A 16,092-nucleotide genomic window follows, 5' to 3' on the forward strand; every position below is an offset into this window, starting at 1 on the left:
CCTCTGTCATTTCCAGGGAGTGTTCTCCCTGCATTTCCTATTCTTTTCCCATTAATGAGTTGTATTTCTCCTTCTGCCATGTGGTTTACAGCTCTTACTGCTCTCGCTTTTTATCGCTTTCACTAGAGCTTCTAGGCATCAAAATTATTCTAGAAAAATAAATACCCTTACAATAGATTTTCTATAATATAAAATTATTCCACATGTGGTATTCCACATGAAGTATAAAACAAATAAGCACTTTATATAAAATATCTTTGTTTAGATTGATTGATGTAGCACTTTGAAACAAACAAATAAGCATTTTAAAATTGCAGGTCACTATATTTTATAAAAGTATGGACTACTTTCAAGTCTAGTTTCTTTATGCTCATCAGTCAAGAAAGTTTCTTCGGGAGAGGCTATTGTAGGATGAATATTTGTACTGGCATGAAAAAGAGTTGGTCTTCCACCCGAACGTTCAATCTCAAAAACACCTCCATGAAGAATTAGAAACTTGTTCCTTTTGACTTTGTCAGAGTCCAGATCGTCACCTTTGGCAAGAGTTAAGTAATTCTCATTCATTTTTTTCTTCATATCAAATTCAGCAAGATTAACTCTGTCCGATGTGAATTTGAAAATTTTCGGGTAATCCCTAGCTTTGTTCGGAGGTTTGGTTTTAGCAACTTTCGGCTTTTCTCTTGGCTCACTTTGGTTCTGTTTACTGACCTTAGTTCTTGTGCCACTGGATGCTGGTCTTGGGGGTCGCCTTGAAGGTCTTCTACCACCACTAACTGAATCACTAAATGAACTAGCTGTTGAATCTCCAATCGATGGAGGTAGAGGTTTGGCAGGATTTTCCGGAGGCCTGTCCGGAAAAGGATCTCTCACATAGTCTGGAAAATGGAATGGTGGTTGCGGTGTAGTAGTTCTTGATATGCGAAAAATTTCACCGAATTCGGGGAAATATGGTAAGTTTGGAAAGTTGTCGAAAATTGCTCCATAGTCTGATGGAGAGTCAAAAGGGTTTCCAATATCAGATGTAAAAAAGTTTGCAGATTCTTGAGCATCATTGAGAGTCAAATCGAAATCCATTGGCAATCCTTGTGACGAAGGATTTTTAGCACCCCTGATTGATAAATGGCTGGCATTCTTCTTTTCCACTATAGGGTTTAATAACACGGATTCGTGCAAAGGAAGAAATACAGTGATCATCTGTAAGAAGAAAAAAATAACAATGAAAAATCAGTTTTCTCAGCTATAAAACATTTTACATATATTAGTCAGAAACAGTTCATACATATAGATTCATATATTCATGGCACATCACAAATAACCGCTCATTTTGGTTCGCACTGTAAAAAAAATTCGAAACGTTACTCTAAGTTTTGAGTAACCTTTCCGAACACACCGTAAACGACATATATAAGAACTCCTTTCTCTTCCATTCAGAAAAGAAACTGAAATAGACAAAAATTCAATGCAGCGGAAGTTGTGCGTGGTTGTTTTGAGCACAAAAAAAAAAAAAAAAAAAAAAAAAAAAGTCGACGGAGAACAGATTCCAATAGGAAGCGATGCCATATTAAATGGAAATGCTTCCGAGTATGTATTTGAGTATGTGTAATCTTTAGTTTATTTTGTTTGAACAAAAATCGGATTTGATGAGTTGTGAATTCGTGAGAAATTTTCGTGGAAGAAGCGAAGGATCAAGTGCAACTTTTAAACCCGTGTAAACTTCATGACGAAGCAAATTCATACTAAAACTTTCTTCTTCAACCGAACAACAAAGCAGAACAGAATCCGCGCCTAAGAATCGTATAACTTGTCTAATTCACTATTTGCAGATTGAATTTTTGAGCTAGAAGTGTCATTTTTATTGGCATAGTTTAATTCTGTCATAAAGGATGATTCTTTTGGTGTGAAACATCAATGAAAGGTTCTCACAGAACACACACACACACACAGAGAACGGTAAATCTCTTTGCAAGTTTTTCATATGTATAATTTTTGTTTTAATTGAAGATTAAAGTGTGTTTAGTTTTTCTCTTAAAGTTTCTGAGTTGAAAACGTAATAAACCCAAAATATATGTCATTGTATCAATGACATATATTATGTGACAAACAGGCATATGTCAAAACATGTCTGTTTTTATGCCTCAATCCCTGTTTACCATTAGTAGTTTATTAAAATGTATTTAATTGAACATTTATGCATCAAAAATTATGAATTGAATGTTTTAATAGGCAAATGGACAAATTTGATAATTTATCTATAAGGTAGTGTTTTCACTCTCTTCCAAACTGTAATTTAGATTGAGAAAAAAAAAAAAAGCTCGCTTACATTGAAAAAAATAAAAATAAAATATGGCTGCCTAACCAACAATATCATTTTCGGAAAGCTCCTTCCCCCTCCCTTTCCCTTTTTTCCGCCCCAAAGAAAATGAAAAAAAATTACATCTTTCGTGATCAGAAACCTATCGTGTTTCAGTATTTTTTAAATACGATATCTCTAAAAATATTGGAATTAGCCTTAACTTCTCACGCTTTAAATTAAACTTCTGAAAAAATATATTACAACATTTTTATATTATTTAATTAATTAATTTATTTATTTCTGTTTATGAGCCTCAACTTTTACAAAAAGTAAAAGCGCTAGAAGGACTTAATCAAAAAATAATTTTGTATTTTTTACACGATAATTAAAGCAGTTGATTTATTATTATTTTAATTTTTTAACTTTTTGACATTAAATATTATTTATCTCAGCAGAGCTTCTTTAATACAACTTATTTGAGTTTCAGTATACCTGTTTTACCACTTGATTGCATAAATTAAACAAAAACATCGTCCCATAAATCAATTATATATTTTCTATTGCAAGAAACTTTATTTGAAGCTAAGTGAAATTTTAATCCTTCAATGAAACTTAAGATCGATATTTTTTTTTTTGTAAACTCAAATTTCAGCAAATTAATCTTCCAAATTCGAAGAAAAAGACAATCTGATGTTAAATGTTTTTTAAAATATCTCTGTAGACATGGTGGTGCTGATATGAAAGTTTTCTTTCTGTTAATCATGTTGTCATTAGAATTTTATTGCGAATTTTATGAATGCTTATTAAAGCTTAACTGGAAATATTAACTATATGAATTTCAATTGTTTTTCTTTTTCTTTCTTTTTTTTTCAGTATCAACCTTGAAACTGATTTGACGTTTGAGAATCAAAATGCTCACAAGATGTTACATAGAAAGTACAGAAAAAAAAGATTTTAATTGTTATAATACACAACATTATAACAATTAAAATCTTTTATTATTATTATAAATAATTAGTTATTATTATTATTATAAAGAATAATAATAATAAAAACACACACACAAACACAGAAAAACGATTTTGGAACGCTCGAAAATGTATTTGAAAACTAGAAAGGATTCCGTAATACTTGGTAACGATTTTGAAAATTGAATGTATTGCAGTTGCACAATATATTCAGAAACGTTTTTGAAAATTACAGAAGAGAATTCTGAAATTCTCGGAAACATTTCTGGGAATTACAGTAAGATGATTCCTAAATACTCAGAAACGTTTCTGGAAATTACAAAAACAGGATTCCGAAATATTCAGAAACTTTTTAAAAATTTTATGAACCGCAGCTACCCGATATACTCAGAAACGTTTCCGATTTTTTTTACAGTGTAGTCGTATGATTCGACTTTCATCTTACAGCTCTCCACTAGCTCAGCTTTGAGTAACAGATGTAAAAGTTAATGGAAATAAATCGATCCGTTACTTTTTAATTTACTCACATCAATTCTTCAAAAAAAAAAAAAAAAAAAAAAAGCTGTTTTAATTCCAGTTATGGGCGCAAAAAGATTGCATTTCTCTTTACAGGTGCTGGTAAGTGAAATATAAAAAGGTTAATAGGAAAAACTTCTAAGTTTTTCCACTTTAAAGATAGATAGTATTATACGAGTAACAGACCATCGATACCAATCTCTACATACATTGCATGCACGAAATATGTTTTTAAATAAAGCAGGTAACTTTTAGAGGCTCGTCACACACACACACACAAAAAAAAAAAAAAAAAAAAAAAAAAAAAAAAAATTGATATTTTGAATTTAAATTATGTTTTTCGCAATCACAAGTGTGTATATGTAGACATGTGTGTTTGTGTGGGTATGTGTGTGTGTGTATGTTTGTAGGCGTGTGTGTTTGTGTCTGTGTACAGGCATGAGTGTGTGGGTGTGTGTATATGTAGACGTGTGGGTACGTGTATGTGTGTGTGTAGGTGTGTAGTTGTATGTTTGCATGCGTGTGTGTGCAGAATATGAACGCAACCTGGAGACGGCTTTCGCTAGAGGAGCAGCATCGGGAGGGGCCGGTGGTGCTGCAGAGGGAGTCGAGGGAAAAATAAAATCAGCGTAACGCCAAGGACAGTCGAGTGAGAACAATAAGCAATGTGATAGCTATTAAAAAAAAAAAAAAAAATCTGCATTTGCGGAAATATTTTAAGTTTTCCGCCGGAATATTTTCTAGGAGGGGATTTGAGGAATTTGTCAGTAACCCTCCTTGAGCTTTAGGATATGGTCAGTCACAACTGTACTGCTACTACAAAAACATTTTTTTTAACCAACAACAAATTGCGAAATTTTCCTTCTCATGTTTTACATCCCTCCTTTCGTTCTCTTTTTGAATTCATGCAGTACCATGGTACCGCTAGAATCTCTGTGCGAACGCTTGTGAAAACATTATTTCTACTTATTTTCACAACAAATATTGAAATTTGAAGTGTTTGAATGTTCACAAAAAGAGGAAAAACAGGGAGAAAAGAATCCGTGAAAAAATCATTTTATATGAGCAACACCATTTTGTTGCTCTAAGAATTGCTTTAACCGTTTCTTTTTGAAAAAAAAAAAAAAAGAAAAGGACTAATTTCAGTCAAAGATCTCCTCAAATGACTGCAAAATAAGTACACCTGGAAGATTTTTCTCAGTTCATACCAAAAGCATAATATCAAAAATGAAGCAAAAATTAGTATTCCATATGTTACTCTGAGCTGGATTCCCCCCCTAAATATATATATATATATATATATATATATATATATATATATTTTTTTTTTTTTTCTTTGAATCTGTAGCAGTATATAAATTATTTGTGTAAAAGGAAATTTAAAAGGCAAAATAATTGAAGAAATATTTTTTCCCTCAATTTTTTTCTTTCTTTTTTATTGAATTGCAATTTAAATTATTTCTACTTTTCTTTAAGAGGGAAGGAAGTACGATTTTATTGGTTCGGTTATGTTCAAGGTTTTGAAAGAGCAGCATCGTTCGTAGTGCGGAAAGCAATTGTATCTCATATGAAACGAGAAGAAAAGGAATTCTCTTTGTTTATTGAAAACCGCTTTTGGCGTGGCTAACTAAAAAAAAAGTAGCCAGTTAGGCTTGGCCATGGCGAGACGCTTCAAAGAATTATATTAAAAGGCAGGATATGAAAGCTCACAATGCCTGTTTTACCAATTGCTATCTACTTTTAACATGAACTTCAATAATGAACTCCAGTAGCGTAACTTCAAATTTTCTGCCCCCCAGCAAAATCTGATTTTTGACCTCCTCCTAAAAATTGTATTAATCTATACTTTTAGTATAATCGCGAAGTCCATTTAGTCATCGTGAGGTCAAAACATTGGCGAGGGCGGAGGGAGGGGAGGTCGCAAGTTTGGCTGACTCCGATTTTTTTTCAATCTTGTATATATATAGGAAGTAAGGAAGATGGTTTAGTTTCTGGTTTAGAACGGGCTCATTATTTGAATATGAGCACAGAAATCAAGAGGATTCGTCACATACAGGGTCGTCATTTCAAATTTTTCCGGAGGGGGGGGGGGGGGAGGGCAAAGGGCGTATTTTTTTTTTTTTACCGGAAAACAAAAAAACGCCAATTTTTATGTAAAAATCCGGAAGCAGAATTTCTTTCAGTCGTTTGCGACGCAAATTTAAAATCTGAAAGATAAACTGATATTAGTTTAATTGCTAAATATAAACGAGCACCGAGTAATGGTTAAAGATAAGTTGCTAAACTTGAAAAAACAGGCATTTGCCCTGAATGTAATATGCAAAAGCTCTATCAAAAACTGCAGGTAAAGGTAAGAGTAACTCTAGTTTTGTGTTGTATTTTCTTTCTTTTTCAAGACGTGAAATTGCTTGGTAGAGTTTCTTTTGTATCCATATCTTACGATGCTGAATTTTTATTGTAAAGAAGAAAGTAAGATAGATTAAAATTTTTGAGTCGTTTTTTTTTTTCTTTTTCTGATTTTCACTGGAGCGGCGGGGAAGTGAAATACGTATGTAGACTCGATAAAAATAAAACCCACCGGTTGGCGCCTTATAATTATAAGATTCCACACGTCGGTCGGCGAAATGGATTTCAATTCTTTACTGGTCGCGGATCAAAAAGAAAAAGGGAGGGGGGGGGGGATAGTACTCTGGTCTCGGGATGTTTCAGCAGAACAATGATAATAGAACGTTACTGGTTTTTCTGATTACTCTCTGCCCACGTTATAACGTTCTCTAGTTCCAAGAAATCAAATCATTCTAATGGCGTTATTTTATTCTTTATCAAAAAGGAGTGTCGAAGACTTTTCCAGGAATCCGAAAAATAAAAGGAAGTGAAGGGAAATTGTTATTCAGAAACTCATCAAATTTGAATGTAAACACCTGTGCAACTATTGAAGCTGCAGCAAAAATAAAAATACCTCCACGAAAGCTATTTTTTACTTTTTGATTTTGCTTGGAAGTTAATAACTTTTGAGATATAGCGGAAGAACTGAAAAAAAAAAAAAAAAAAAAAAATATATATATAATCTAAAATCTACGTTGATGGGGGGGGGGGGGCAATCACGGTTTAAAAGGAGAGGTGGGGGCGATTGCTACCCCGAAATGAATTGATAAAACCTGCAGTAGAATTTCTTTCAGAATCTGCGACGTAGATTAAAAACCCTAAAAATAGTTTGCAAAATGAACCGACATTTTATCAATTGAGGCAGTGAGAAGCAAAGGGATGCAAGTGGCAAAAGTAGAAGTTACGAGATAACCAGTATAAAGGGTAGGTGAACTTCTTATCTGTCTTGGGGCAAGAGATAGTATTAGTAACTCTAATAGGAGCTGTTATAAAGCATGACTTACGAAAACATTTCAATGAAAGTCTACCTAGGACCTTATCTTGAAACGCGTTTTACTCAAAACTTGAAAATGCCCACATATCCCTTTGCTTCTCACTGCATCAATTGTAAAACCTAATTAAGTCTCGATGTTTGAAAATAAGAAGTTAAAATTACGAGCCACTAGAACATGCTAACAGTGCATTATACTCCAGAAAAAAAAAGGTACAAATCTTCGCTAGATGAAATTTTGGATTATTTTTAATTAAAAAACTTCATTTTTTTTCTTTTGCCCCATCTAAGAAATAGTCTGCAGACTTTCTGAAAAATCGGCGTACGTTACAGCATCACACTGTTTCGGCAAAAGACTAAAAAAATTCTAGCTTTTCGAAGCTAGGGGTTAGAATTGCCCCCCCCCCCCTGATCACGCTAAATGACGGGTCTTCTTACATATGAGGAGGGAAAAAAAGTTAACAGCATGAAATTAATTGTAAATTCAACATTTGCCCAGAAATAGGGTGGTCAGGAGGTTTTCCCTGAAAATTCGAAAATTGTAGTTCTAAAAATGCAATTTTAGACTTTCTTTGGCGATGTGAAGAAGGAAGGTTCAAGAGCACATTGAATTTCGAAACGCAATTTTAGGAGATCTTTGAAGATGATAAAAGGGGAAATGTCACAAAATTTTACTCGTAAAAACGCAATGGAGAATTGCCGCATATTTTAAATATTGTTTCAAATGGACAAATTTTATAGTTTTCGACGTTGCGATTCCAAATATGTCATTCATTTTATTCTAAAAAATATATTTCAAACAACATTTTGCTTTTTAAATGATCAGAAACATGATGCAATCGAAAACGGCCTCCTATTGGTCGTGACGTCATAAGCGCCGATGGAACAGCTGTCGATAGCCGTATTCCAAAGGATTAGATTCTAATGCGCATCATTTTCACTTGCTGTTTTGTTTAGTATTTCTTTTTTGTTTAGAAGTAATTTTAGAATGGCTGTGGAGCAGGGTTTTACCAAAGCCCAGTCCGATAATTTGCCAATCATTTCGGAAGATATGATAGTTGATTTTTTTAAAGAGAATTTGGATTTCTTGTCAGCTGAAATCAAAGGAGTCAAAGCTGAGAAGTAAGTTGAATTTACGAAATTTTCTTTTATAAATGAAACACTTTTGATTGATAGTTAATTCATATTTCATTGTTAACTATACATTTCTGCAAATTCAAAATGATCAATTAAACTTTGAGCTAAAATGCGATTGAAATCAGGAACCGATGTTAATAACCAGCGAGCTTTTTAATGTTATATCTTCTTGATAATTTGCTTTATTTACGTTGGTTTTTCATTTCAAAACTTTTTTTTGTGTGTTAATATTTTCTTTTACAGTGATAAATCTTAACGTTTTGTATAAAAAAAAAAAATATTCTGGGTTTTAAATGAATTTAATAAAAGCTCAGCTTAAAGTTATAAAAATTCCCTGAACATAAGATCAGTTTTTTCAGTTTCAGAATTTCTTTATTATTTATTGTTAAGAGATATTTTCTATCCCCCCCCCATCCTATTAGAGTATGTCAAAAGGCTTTTATTTCACACTTCGAAATGAATCTCTACAGTTCATTAACAAGTTTGATTTAAAAGTAATACACAGTGCTGTAGTAAGTCAAAAATATTTGGGTAAACCTTCTTTGAGGTGTGAGAGCACTCATCAAAAGAAAAGATGGTTAAAACCAATATACATTCCATTTGCATTGTTTTTACCTTTAAAAAAATTAGAAAAAAAATCAACTGAAGGCATTTTTTCTCCCCCCCCCCCAAGCAATCCTTTATTATAGACTATTTTCAAAAAGTAATGCAGAGAAATAGCATAAAGCAAAATTTTTAAAATTAAGTTCTAAGTTATTTGTTTGAAATTTTCAAAGGTGTATAAACAAAGTAAAGCTTGACCATGCAGTGAGTGATGGCGGGTGAACTGGAAGCGCAAACAGACCGCTGAATTTTGTAACAGGTAAAATCAGCAGAAACACAGATGCAGCAAAGTCTTGTTGTTCAAAAAAGACTTGTCTTCAGTTGCCTGCTAGAGGGCGCTCGGAGCGAGTTTCAGGACAGAACTTCATATACGAACTGAGAAGTAGTGTAGTAGCAAGTAGCGCAACTGTGTGTACGCGTCTAGTCTGCTTGTGTATAAATGTAATATTAGAATTTAGAATGTAGCATGTAGTTTTCAATATACATATTTAAAATCATTAAATTTGTTGAGTGAGTTTTTTCACCAGAGATAAGACGTGAATTGCAGCCACTTAGAATGTCTTGACGAAGCAAGCTCTCCCCGGGAAGAAACACGACAGAATGAGGTAGGAGTTTCAATTTTAGTATTGTTTATGACTACTTAATTCTGGAAATAGTAAAATAAATTTTTACATGGCATCCCTGCCGGGATCCGAGAGCTTGCTATATTAATGATATGATATATATGCATTATTAGAATATCATAACTTTAAATTTTGAGACATATGATTATATATGATATGATTGCATTACTGGAATATCATATTTTAAATGTTGAGATGAATGATTATATATGATATATTTTGCATAATAATTTGAATATTGTATTAAAATTGAAATTGATAAGCGGCTGCAATATGACTCAGAACGCGACACCAAAATCAATTGAGAACGCTCAACACATTGAATTACTGAAAAGAAAAAGAACTACATTACGATCTTCAGTTACTAAACTATTAAACAAGATTGAAATAGAAATTAAGAAAACCGAAGTAACGGAAGATAGCGAACTTGATCTTTTCTTAGAACAATTGAATGATAAATTTGAATCGCTTAAATTGGTGGATTCAGATCTAGAACAATTATGGTCTCCTACGGAAGTAGATAAGGAACTAGAATCAACAGAAGAATATCGAGAAAAAATAATAACCTGGAGATTCAAAGCAAAGAAATATATGAATTTAAATAAATCGACTGTTCAGTCTAAACACCTGAATACAGAATTTAACGAGAATTCAACTGCTAGCGTTAACATCCCAAAACCAGATTTAACTGTTTCGCCGACATATGTAAAACTTCCGCGGCTCACTATTGAAACCTTTGACGGTGATATTTGTAAGTGGCCAGAATTTTGGTCAAGGTTTAAAACTGCCGTTCATGAAAATTACAACCTATCGAATGTCGAGAAATTTTCCTATTTAAAGTCATATTTATGTAAAGATGCGGAATTGGCCATTTCTGGTTTATCAATAACGGAAGAAAATTATTCTAAATCTATTTCAATATTGGAATCGCGTTTCGGAAAGAAAGAATTGATTATCGACAGGCACATGGCGAATTTACTTAGTTTAGAAAGTTGTAGAAACTCTAGAAATGTTCTTGCTTTAAGAAGATTGTATGATAAATGTCAAGTTGAAATTAACGCATTAAAAAGTCTAGGAATTGAGCCAGATAGCTACGGAACATTATTATTTCCCATTTTAATTCGAAGTATTCCAGGCGATTTGGCCTTGGACTTTAACAAAAACCATGAGGCCCAAGAGAATAAAATTACCGACCTAATTAATTTTCTAAAGAGAGAAGTGGAATCTCGCGAACGCATGATACTCATAACTCAGCCAAATGAAACCAAAACTTTTCCCGAATCTTCACGGCCATGTGGTAATTCTTTCCCCCCGCGCGGAAATGAAGTCGTAAACAACAGGAGATCTTCGGAGAGTGGGGCAAGAAATAAAGCTCAAATCGAAAGAATAAAAAATCCTACTGCTAGTGAATTATGTGCATACGATAACAACTCAAAATCTAAATTATGCCTTTTTTGCCGGGAAGCATCGCATTCTAGCATTAATTGTGGTTTTGCAAAAAGCTTGCCACTTGAAAAAAGGAAATCAATGCTGATTAAAAAGGGCTCTTGTTTTCGGTGTTTGGGCATCGGGCATTTGAGTGCTTCATGTAAGGCGAAAGTTAAATGTAATATTTGTGGGAAAAGACATCTTGACATTATGTGTTGGGATGAAAATAAACGCTCCGACATTAATGAAGATAAACCAAACAAACGTTCTGAAATAAATGAGAACACAACACTTGCGAATAACGAATGCTCTAGGGAAGTTTATCTTCAAACTTTAGTTGTGTACATTAAAGAAAATAATTTAAAACATTTTTTAAGACTAATTATCGATTTAGGATCCCAAAGGTCTTACATTTCAAAATTTGCTGCAAGAAAAATGAAATTAACTGGATTAGGAGAGGAATACGTGAGTCATGGGTTATTTGGGGGAATTACGCATGCGGAAACGCATCAACGATACTTCATTAATCTGTCAAATATTGAAGAAAACTATAACTTTGAATTAGAAGTTTTAGATCAAAAGAAAATTTGTGCTTCTCTGCCTAAAATGACTGATCCTCATTATTTAAAACGATTGAAGGATATGAATATTCAACTTAGTGATGCAGCGATAAATGAGGATTCCTGCTTGCATGAAAAGAATCCTAACGAAATTAATTTGCTTATTGGTGCTGATTACGCTGGTAAATTGTTAACAGGAAATATAAAACATATTTCAGGAAGCTTGGTTGCGGTAGAAACTCGACTAGGGTGGACTATCATGGGTAAATCTGATATAGAAACCACAGAAACAAATAGTTCAATGTTAGTATTGTCACTACATGTAAACAATGCGAAGATTACAGATCTCTGGAATTTAGACACCTTGGGAATTAAGGATGATTGTACGAAACGTACTCAAATAGAAACCCAAGAACTTGCATTAGAACATTTCAGAAAAACAGTTAGTAGGGACAGTACAGGAAGATACAAGGTTAATTTACCCTGGTTAGATCAACACCCTCCTTTACTTGACAACAAAGAGTTAGCTCGGAAAAGACTCAAGCATACAGTAAGGTCCCTAAAATCGAAGAATCGATTAACAGAGTATCAAGAGGTTTTTTACCAGTGGGAAAAAGAAGGCATCATTGAGGAAGTTGACCAAAAGAAAGCTGGTCCTGTGGGTCTGGGTACACATTATCTGCCTCATAGAGCAGTGTTTAAAGATAATTCCACCACTAAAGTGCGTCCTGTATTCGATGGATCCGCTAAGACAAGAAATTCCGTATCAATAAACGAATGTGTTGAGAAAGGTCCCAACCTTATTGAGCTGATCCCCGCTATTCTAAACCGATTTAGGTGGGGAAAAATCGGAGTTATTTCGGATATCAAGCAGGCTTTTTTACAAATAGCCTTAAATGATTCCGACAGAGACGTTCTACGATTCCTATGGTGGAAGGAAGGAGATCCCCAAAAAGAAGTCACCTATAGGCATTGCCGAGTCGTGTTCGGCATTTCAAGCTCCTCATTTTTACTCTTAGCAGTTTTGAATCATGTTTTAGATCAAGTAGAAGAGCCATTTAAGACTGTTGCAATGAAACTGAAAAATTCATTGTACGTTGATAATTGTGTTGCAAGCGTGGACTCGGTTGCTGAATTGGAACATTTTAGAACAGAAACTCAGAAAATTCTAAAACCAGCTAAATTTGATTTACGTGGATGGAAAAATACTTTTCTACCTGAAATAGAAGAACCGGTCAGTGATAGTTCTATTGCCGACGAAGAAAAGGAAGTACCAGTGTTAGGTTTAGCATGGGATAGAGAAAACGATAACTTATCCTGCCAACTGATCCAAACAGGGAACGAAGATGAACAAATTACAAAGAGGAAAATTCTGTCTGTAGCTCACCAAATATTCGATCCAATAGGATTCACTTGCCCAGTAACATTAATGCCAAAATTGCTCCTTCAAGAATGCTGGAAATTAGGAATCTCTTGGGATTCAAAATTACCAGAAGAAATAATTCAAAAATTTGAAAAATGGAAAAAGGGATTATCCGAACTGAAATATTTGAAAATTCCACGTAGACTATCTCATTTAGATCTAAGTGAATCGAAAATGACTCTCCACACTTTCTGTGACGCGTCAAAATTGGCATATGCTGCGTGTGTATTTTTAAGAGTAGAAAACGATTGTGAAGTCACTTGCCAATTAATTCAAGCTCGATCTAGAGTTACTCCATTGAAAAGGATATCCATTCCAAGGATGGAATTACTAGCATGCAATATTGGAGCTAGATTAGCAAATTCAGTGAAGACAGATTTGAGTTTGGAAGGAATTGAATCATTTTTCTGGAGTGATTCCATGGACGCTCTGTATTGGATTACGAAAGAAGGTCCTTGGATGATTTTTGTATCCAACAGAGTCAGCGAGATTAGAAGACTCTCAAAAACATCTGAATGGAATTTTGTTCCTGGAGCGCAAAATATTGCTGATCTACCCTCAAGAGGATGCTCGGTAAAAAACTTACTGAAGGAACAATGGCACGAAGGACCTGCATGGCTAAGAGACTCGAGAGATAAATGGCCAAATTTCGCCCTTTCACCTGATGAAACTAACATAAGTGCTGAAAAGAAGAAGATTATAGTATCGTCTTTGAATCAGAAGAGTGACGAATTCTATAACAATATCTCTTCCTACAAGAAAATAATTAGAGTTACAGGTTGGATATATCGATTTTATGAAAATTCTAGAGGATTAAGAAAAAAATCGGGAAATTTGTCTAGCGAAGAAATTAAAAGAGCTGAGCTAAAAATCTTGAGAAAAGTTCAACATGATGAATTGAGTGAGAAGACTCATCTTCTGAAACCTTTGGCAACATTTACGGACGATGATGGAATTTTAAGAGTTAAAACGAAGCTTACGATGAGTAAAGAAGATGACAATTTCAAAATTCCAATAGTTCTACCATCCGATCATCATGTTGTGAAGAGTCTTATTTTAGGCAAACATCAAGAGCTTGGACATCCAGGAGTACAATCTTTAATGGTGGCTCTTAGAGAAAATTATTGGATTCTTAAAAGCCGAAGAACTATCAAGAAGATAATCAGAACCTGTGTCGTTTGCCAAAGATTTAGTGTCAAACAACCCGACATTCCAGAAGGTACACTGCCAGAGGATCGAGTACGAGAGGCCTCGGTATTCGAAGTTATTGGGGTGGACGTCGCTGGTCCTTTGATTATCAAAGAAAATAAGAAAGTTTGGATCCTTATTTTTACTTGTGCTGTCTATCGCGCTGTTCATTTGGAACTACTAGCAGCTTTGTCAACAGACAATTTCATTTTAGCTCTGAGAAGATTTATAGCGAGAAGAGGTTGCCCGACCATTATATACTCGGATAATGGCACGAATTTCATCGGCGCGGACAACTCCTTAAAAAAGATCAACATTGAAAAATTGAAAATAGCATTTGCTCCCATAATCTGGAAATTCATTCCTCCAAGCGCGCCCTGGTGGGGTGGGTTCTGGGAGCGCTTGATAGGCATGCTAAAAAGAATCCTAAGAAAAGTCTTAGGTTGCTCTTCTTTGAACTACCAAGAAATGGAGACAGTACTCTGCGACTGCGAAAGTCAATTAAATTCTCGTCCTCTGACTTACATCAGTGACGATCCCGATGATCTGCATCCTTTAACGCCTGAACTGTTCATAAAAGACACTCGCAGTAGTCTCACAGTAGACTTAGACAATCTAAAATCAGACAAAAAGGAATTAAACAAACGACTCATCTATAGGAGAAGATTGATGTCGGATTTGCGCTTCAGATTTCGTAGTGAATACTTAAGTCAGTTGCGGCAGAGGCCATTTATGAAAAAAAAAATCTATCATCCTAAGATAGGTGATATCGTCTTGATATGGGATGAAAACCTAAAAAGAATATGTTGGCCTCTAGGTAGAATCTTGTCAATTTATCTCAGCAAAGATTCTATTGCGAGAACGGCTAAGATAAAAACGAAATCAGGAATACTGATTAGGCCTATTCGGAAGCTATGTCCCTTGGAACTCGATGAAGAAAAACTCCCCATCAACGACGAACCTAAAAGAAATGATACTAAAAGTCAAGAAATTCCTGAGGCTATTCCGGATGCACCTGAGACTCCTGGGCTTCCTCCAGTCACCACGAGATTTGGACGGTTAGTTCGATTGCCGGACAAATACAGACCATGATGTGCTATGTTGAGTTCCGTTTGAGCAAAACCCCGAAACTCAAGTGGGGAGTGTTCAAAAAAGACTTGTCTTCAGTTGCCTGCTAGAGGGCGCTCGGAGCGAGTTTCAGGACAGAACTTCATATACGAACTGAGAAGTAGTGTAGTAGCAAGTAGCGCAACTGTGTGTACGCGTCTAGTCTGCTTGTGTATAAATGTAATATTAGAATTTAGAATGTAGCATGTAGTTTTCAATATACATATTTAAAATCATTAAATTTGTTGAGTGAGTTTTTTCACCAGAGATAAGACGTGAATTGCAGCCACTTAGAATGTCTTGACGAAGCAAGCTCTCCCCGGGAAGAAACACGACAGAATGAGGTAGGAGTTTCAATTTTAGTATTGTTTATGACTACTTAATTCTGGAAATAGTAAAATAAATTTTTACACTTGTGTTCTCGCAGATACTACCTAATTACAAGATGAAGTGGTCTGTTTCTGCTTTGAGTTCATGCGCCATCTCTTTGTAGTCAAGCTTTACCATACTACTTTGTCGTTCATTTTGCTTAATTCAAAAACTTTTCACTCTTAAAATTCATAACTTTGTCAAAATAACTAATAATTTATTATTACATTTTAAACAAGTGCTATCAGTTTGGTAAGGAAAGAATGTTCCACCACATAATGAAGTACCCCACTTAATCGAATGTTATAATCATAAAACCATAATCGACTGTATTTGTTAAAGCAGAACCAACAGTATATAAAATACATATATCTGCAGTAGCACAGCCAGAAAGTACCTACCTTCTTGGATGGGAGTTTTGGTCGTAACTAGCACCCTTATGTGTATATAAGCTACTGTATTAGGATTGGTAGGATATGTAGGGTTTGTCATTTTGCCAAG

General features: G+C 34.5%; 1 protein-coding gene across 1 annotated transcript in view; it reads right to left on the minus strand.

Moving 5' to 3' along the window:
- Window positions 1–261: 261 nt before the first annotated feature.
- LOC129219392 (uncharacterized) overlaps window positions 262–16,092 on the minus strand; it is a 68,286-nt gene continuing 52,455 nt past the window's right edge. The window contains exon 2 of the mRNA XM_054853780.1: window positions 262–1,194. Coding sequence (XP_054709755.1) covers window positions 322–1,194 — 873 coding nt within the window. The 3' untranslated portion in view covers window positions 262–321. The remainder of the gene's footprint in view (window positions 1,195–16,092) is intronic.

This window comes from Uloborus diversus, chromosome 3, assembly GCF_026930045.1.
Source record: "Uloborus diversus isolate 005 chromosome 3, Udiv.v.3.1, whole genome shotgun sequence".
In the NCBI taxonomy this organism is placed as follows: domain Eukaryota; kingdom Metazoa; phylum Arthropoda; class Arachnida; order Araneae; family Uloboridae; genus Uloborus; species Uloborus diversus.